General features: G+C 41.2%; 1 protein-coding gene across 1 annotated transcript; it reads left to right on the forward strand.

Annotated features, from left to right (window-relative positions):
- The first annotated feature begins 2,905 nt into the window (after nucleotides 1-2,905).
- LOC127127091 (uncharacterized) lies at nucleotides 2,906-4,285 on the forward strand. The gene is made up of 2 exons (XM_051056208.1): nucleotides 2,906-3,886; nucleotides 4,099-4,285. The coding sequence occupies exons 1-2, from the start codon at nucleotides 2,932-2,934 to the stop codon at nucleotides 4,158-4,160; spliced, it is 1,017 nt and encodes a 338-aa protein (XP_050912165.1). The 5' UTR covers nucleotides 2,906-2,931; the 3' UTR covers nucleotides 4,161-4,285.
- Nucleotides 4,286-7,244: the final 2,959 nt, after the last annotated feature.

Consider the following 7,244-nt stretch of genomic DNA (forward strand, 5'->3'; position numbering starts at 1 on the left):
AAAAATTCGTGGAACCAAAGCAGACACAGGAGAGAAAAGTGAAATTAAACCAGGTATTAATGTCCAGTGCAGTTACGAAGAGATGCATGTTAACATATCAGCTGATAGTTTTGACAAAGTGGATGCAACAATTTCCATCATTGAACTACTAATTTTCTCTGTAACTGGGAGTTCAGCTGCTGGTTCCACACCTTCTGTATCTGTTTCTGGGGATTGCACTAATGATCTGAATCAAAACCAGGACGGACCCCCATCTCATGCAATTTCTCTATCTCTGGAAAACCCGACTGTGTTTCAACCAGCAGCTACCACACAAATGCAAGGAGATCACTTTCAATACTCTGGTTCATGGTTTTCAGCTGCCCCATCTCACATCCCTTTATTTGCTTCTGGCAGTGTAGTCCCTCCAAATCCACCACCAACACAAATCTTACAACATTCACAATGGATTCAAACAACTCCTTTTGGTCACGTTGGGCCACCAAGAAATCCTTCTGTAATACCTGCACAGAATTTGTCAGCACCAACAAGTGCTTCCCTTTCATTTCCAGTTCCTCAAGCCAACCAACCATACAACATCAAAAAAAACTAATCTCATAGCATCCAAATCATCCTTTGCAAGTTCTTGCTGCTACACTACCATAGCAGGTCCACTTCTGCAGAAAATCCAATCCATGAGATGCACATGCCAAAAGAAATAACTTGCAATCAACACCAATATTGCTGAGTTGCAAAACCACTCGAGCAAAGGTAAATCAATGCAAGACTTGCACCAACATGTTGCAATGACAGACCTGTATCAAAACTACACCTTGTTCAAAAAGAATCAAAGCAACAAAGCATGTTTACCTGCCTTCAAGCCACGGCAGACCATAATAAATTGTTGGCAAAGCTACCAGCGTTGGGCTTTCAAGCTATGTGCATACTAGATCTTGAGAATACCTAACTGTGTTACACCAACAAAACCAGATTACAAGACACCACAATCACATGATCATATGTTGCACTTACAGTGGTTTTTTGGACCAGACAACTCATGTGTATTTGGCACTGAATTCACCTTGGCAAACATCCTACAATCGTGGTCCTGCAGCAGCCATAACCCTGTCATCATCCTGTAGATTCATGCAAATCATAGCCAAAATAGCAGGCACAAGGATCATTTTGTTAGAAAAATTTGTTGCTGGAGCTGCTCCACTTCATTGAAGATTTCCTTATAAAAGGAAAAGTTATATTAAAAGACATAGTACCTACTGAGACCTCATCTGATATTGATTTCATAAATGATAGTTTTCTGGATGGCGTAGACACATCATGTCCTAAAGAAGCTACGGATGAGCAGTTGGTAGCGGCGGGTATTATACTAGCATCAATATGTGCTGCAACCGATTATATTGGATTTCTTTATGAGGCATCATATAATATTCTTAGATTGTGCAGATATGGTTCTTTTATGGCGCTAACTATTCTTCACATTTTTGCTAACCTGGGTGGAAAGAAGTATTTTGACTCGTGCAGTTTTGGCTTGACGGTGACTGTCTTGAAATCTCTAGTTATGTTTCTTGAGGGAGGAAGCATATTTGTCACTCCTGCTTCTTGTCTTCCATCAATAAATCAGCTGCGTATTGATTTATGTACTAACAATAAATGCCCTTTCTCGGAAGGTGCCGAGTCCATTGATGTTGTTACATTCTTGCTCTTAGAAAAGATCAAGAAGCATCTATTTCAGCAAGGACAGTTTGATTCTTCAAGTTTCAGATCCCTTTTAGACAATCATAATAATGGACAGTGGTCTAGTCAGGATGTGGTTCCATGTACCAATAGCATAAATTGTGATGCGTCGTGCTGTTTGAAAAAAAACCGTGTGGCTTGTCGTACTCAACCAGATGTTCATATTGATGTTACCTTATGCCAACTTAGTGATATTCTCTCATTGTTGGAGCTTGTTGCAAGCAAAATGGGCTGGCAATGGACCAACACAAAACTTGTTCCTCAGCTGCTTCATGTACTGGACTCTTGTGTGGTGGAGAATGCTGTGGTTGCTATCATTGCTCTTCTTGGTCAGCTTGGAAGGTTTGAAGTTGATGCTGGTGGATATGAAGACCAAGGAGTTGAAAACAAGAGATCAAATGCATATCCCTTTTGCCATGATGCTTGCCCGGTTTTTCCCTGCATTTATTTCTACAAACCGTTACGAGCTCGTTCTAGAACCTGCAGGATACCTTCTAACGGCGTGATGCAGCCTACAAAGTCCAAAAAAAAAAACCAACAGCTGCTCCTACAATAATGCACACAACAAAACGCAGGTTAAGTGAAAAATGAAAACATGCCGGAGTCGAACTATGGCCAATTATCAATCTACATCAATAGCAGGAAAACAGCCGAGTAAGATTTACGGTGCATGAGCTGAAGGTTACGGTCATTACCTATCGAAACAGAAGCGGAACGGTGAGGTAAAAGTTGAAGTCAGCCGCCAATTCGTGTCGGCATAGCAGCACCCTGCAATACCAAAGCCATTCATTAAAATTTCCCAAGAGTTTCGGACTTCCAGATTTTCAAAAGTTGAATTCAGAACTAGAGCCAAAGCAACAACATACCTGTAACACACTTGTTGTAATGCCATGAACCAAATATAATACAGCCTGCTGCAACCATGTAAAACCTGTATCAAGTTGATACCAAATCTATCAAACCAATAACCCAATAACCATCATGGAATCCTGTCACGATTTCCCCTACAAATCCAGCTGCAATGCCCGTAACGGTTCCTTCTCCTATACCTGCTGTTACAATATCCTGTCAACAAATTCCTACAAAGCCTTGGTCCTGCCGCCAAGCATCAACAGCCTGCAAAACCGACGAACACATTGTACACCAAACCAACAACCTCTTCTTTTTAGATCTTACTACAAGCTTTCAGCATTGTTGAAAATGACTTCAGACAGAACAAAGGTGGTTCAGTTCCAGCCACACACAATGTTCATCAATAGGGTTGGATGTAGTCTCTGCCTACAGCAATCTGATACTCAGTCTGTCGTATGGATACATCCCACTGATCCTCCAAAACCATTTGAGTGGCAGTCGTCAGCTAAAGTTGAACTTTTGAAGTTACGGATAGATGGCTACAAATGGAGTACACCATTCCGTGTAGGTTATGAAGGTATAATGCACATTAGTTTGGAAAAAGATGTTGGAGATGAAACAATGCAATTAAGGGTTGCAGTAAGAAGTGGTGCTAAGAGATCACGATTTGAAGTGGTTTTTCGTCTGAATTCATTGTCAAGTCCTTACAGAGGTGAAAATCGTTCGATGTTCCTACCCATTCGTTTTCGTCAAGCTGATGGTATCGGTGATTCCTGGCAACTGCTGCTTCCAAACTCTGCTGCTTCTTTTCTGTGGGAAGATCTTGGTAGGAGATGTTTGTTGGAACTCTTGGTAGATGGTACTGACCAAATGAAATCACTGAAGTACGATATCGATGAAATTTCTGATCACACGCCTGTCCATGTAGCAGAAGGACCAACCAGAGCGTTGCGTGTTACAATTGTAAAGGAAGAAAAAACCAATGTTGTTAGGATCAGTGATTGGATGCCTGAAACTGAACCTATAGGAGTTATGAGCCGAAGACATTCATCATCAGTGAATGATTCTCAAAAGCAACAGCTAATGTCAGATACGGACTTTGAGTTTCACATCAATGTTGATCTTGCTGAGTTTGGGGTGTCTATTGTTGATCATACACCAGAGGAAATTTTGTACCTGTCTGTTCAGAATCTTGTTCTGGCATATTCAACCGGTTCGGGATCCGGAATCAGTAGATTCAAACTCAAAATGTGTGGGCTACAAGTGGACAACCAACTGCCATTACCTCAATTTCTTCCGTTTGGTAATCCATAGACAGTGTGAGGATTTGGATTGTCTTGGCCAATGGCCAAACAATCAGATAAGTTACAGTTGGAATGTATGGGGACTGGTTTATGCATTGTTGTCTTTGTTTTAACCGGCGCCGAAGTTCTCACTGTTTGAACTTGTTGGTGTCCCACTGGAGAGAATTATGCAGGGTATGCTGAAGTTTACGTATGTGGATTGTTTGTGCAGATTGTATGCGGCATGGATGCCGTGATGAGTATGCTTGCTTCAACTTCCTGCTGGAGCAATAAACCAACTGGGAGAGGCCATATTGACGTATTTGTACGCGACAATTGAACCGAAACTACTTTAAGTCAGCCAATGTATTACAGACATCCCCATGAAATCCAATCCGTGTTTTAACCGTAACCTTCCATGTTCCATTTCGATCCTTGAATAACCAGTGATGAACCTGTGAAACCATGCCAAAACAATGCATAAGTTCAAAATTAGTATGGCTACATAATGCACATCAAAATTAAGACATGTCCACAACCTACCAAACATGAATAAGATTGCAGCAAACCAAGCTCACCATTTTTTTTACTGCGGTAAAAAAGGGGACACATTAATCAGTCAAATTGCAAAATCCAAAGTGCAAAATCATTAACCAACAGTCAGAGGGCAAAGTCCAAAAACATCCCAAATTGGTATGAGGTCAAAGCAGAGAGGAAAGTTTGTGAAGAATACCTTTTCTTGAATCTAACATGGATAGGGCAATTCAATTTCTGAGCATCCAAAGTGCTTTGCAGAGTTACTTTTGAACACAAGGGCACCAATTTGTAACCCTAATTCACAGAAGTATAAAGAGCAAGGTAGAATCAGTAAAAGAGAACAACAAAACCCTAGGGAGAACAACAGAGAGCTGGAGGCGAAAATCTCAACCGAAACCCTAAAGTCCCAAAATCGAATACCTGGATTGGGAGGCCAACTTCTTCACGCCTTTCATCGCCGCCGTGGCACTTTGTGAGAATTCTTCCTTTTTCCTTTTATCATTTTCGTGTGTTTGTTGATAGAGACTTTGCTGAAATGCGATTAAGGGGTTTTGGGTGTGAGTGAAATCGAGAGAGACGGAAGCGGCTACGTTGAGAGGGAGAGAATTCTCTGAGCTTGAGGGGGTTCATGAGGTTGAGGACGATGGCGATGAATCATTTTCTTTTTTTCCTTTTTTTTAATTTTTCTTTTATTATTTAATTTAATTTGTTTTTAATACAAAAACCATAAAAAATGTTTATCTTGTTCTTAAATCTTTTTATATTTTAGCCCGGTTCATATATTTAGTGTAGTATCTCAATAGCAAATAACCCTGAGTGGTCTGATGGAGAAGGGCAGTGTGCATATTTTTGAGTGGGGTGGGTTCAACACTCATGTGTGGCTTTTTTTTTGGCATTTTTATTTCTCTTAGTTATATTATTTCTCTTTTAGCATTTTTTATTCTTTTAGTATTTTGTTAATATCTTTTTTATGTCTATTATAATTTCATTTGTTAGTAAATGCATAGTTCAAAAACCATTTTTTCAAACTATAAAAATCATGCTTTTCTCGGTTTAATATCGAGCCCACTTTTTACACCCTTGTAAGTCGATTGCTTTTTAAGCATCGCTATCGACCTCACATAGCTTACTCTTGGGCTTTCTTACAATGGGCCGGTTCCTTCGCACTTACACTCATACATTGTTTAATGCTCATTCATTTCGTTTCTTTGATTATTTGATTTGATCATGTACTTGTTTAAATATCTTATTGTTTGATTGTGGCCTACTTGTATGGTGTATGAGGCATATATTTATATTGTTTTGATTGCCATGACAACCCCCATTCATAACAAATGTATCCCCCTCCCATGAAATGTATAATATTCTTTCATTCTTTATTCATCTGTTAGTACAAGAAATAAAATAAACACCCGATAACCATTTCAAAACAAGACCAAAACCTCGATCCAACGTCGAGTAATCATTTTTCAAAACCTAACAGAACCAGCACGTATTCATCCACCCTTTTGTAAGTCGATTGCTTTATGCATCGCCATCAACCTTGTAAGTCGATTGCCTCATGCATCGCCATCTACCTTTATCCCTAACACTTCTCCTCGCTCCTTTCGTCGATTCTTAATCCGATTAGGTAGCACCCATTAGATAGAACCCTTTGTATGATAACATAGGTAGAATTTCCATATTCTTTGCATGCTAACCTTAGGTAGATATTCCCATTTGTAAATCCTAAACACTTAAGTACATATTGCATGACAACACTAGGGCAGAGCTTCCCCCACTTCTAGACTTTTCCGAGCGTCTCCGATCCTGTGGAATGTAGTCCGTTCTATTGCAAAGAGGTAACTGCCTAAGACTCGATTCAGCGAGCTGCGACACCTACTGCTAGGATGTGAACACATTGCCCACTCTCTTTTGACACAACTGGTGTCCTCCTTTTCTAAGTCCATATTCAGATGGCAACCCCACCAGGGGAACTACATCGCCCTGATCCTTGTTCCAGACGAGGTATGTAGGCAGGTGGTCGTGCGAGACCACTCCGGGCACCTTTCTTTTCCTTTTTGTGTGTGTTTGTTTGACAATTGCTAGGCTCGAGTTCCCGACTCCTTGGCAATCTGTTGTTTGTTGTTCTTGTTGTGTGCTTGGAAGTTGATGTAAGTCCATCGAGTGGCATTCGGGTTCCAGTGTGGGTATGTTTGGTTCGGATGCTGATATAAGTCCAGTGATTGGCAGTCGGGCTCCACGTTTTCCCCTTTGTGTGTGTTTGGTTCGGATGCTGATGTAAGTCCAGTGATTGGCAGTCGGGCTCCACGTTTACCCGTTTGTGTGTGTTTTGGGTTCGGATGCTGATGTAAGTCCAGTGATTGGCAGTCGGGCTCCACGTTTACCCTTTTGTGTGTGTTTTGGGTTCGGATGCTGATGTAAGTCCAGTGATTGGCAGTCGGGCTCCACGTTTACCCTTTTGTGTGTGTTTTGGTTCGGATGCTGATGTAAGTCCAGTGATTGGCAGTCAGGCTCCATGTTTGCCACCCTTTTGTGTGTAGGTGTCTTGTTTTGTTTGGCGTGCGTGAGCCGAACTACGGCAACTCTGATTCTCATGTTCAGATGAGATACGTAGGCACAAGATGCGATGTCTTGCCGAGTTTGACTAACAACTAATCCTTGTTTTCTTTCGCCCTCGTTGCGATCCTTTCTCTCGCCCTCGTTGCGATCGAGACTTTCCCTTTCTCTTGCCCTAGTTGCAATCGAGACCCTTGTTCCCGTAGTTAGCTGAACTACGTTTTGCTCTGATTCTCATTCCCGATGAGATACGTAGGCATAAGACGCAATGTCTTAGCGAGC

This window comes from Lathyrus oleraceus, chromosome 3 (genome assembly GCF_024323335.1).
Source record: "Lathyrus oleraceus cultivar Zhongwan6 chromosome 3, CAAS_Psat_ZW6_1.0, whole genome shotgun sequence".
Lineage (NCBI taxonomy): Eukaryota > Viridiplantae > Streptophyta > Magnoliopsida > Fabales > Fabaceae > Lathyrus > Lathyrus oleraceus.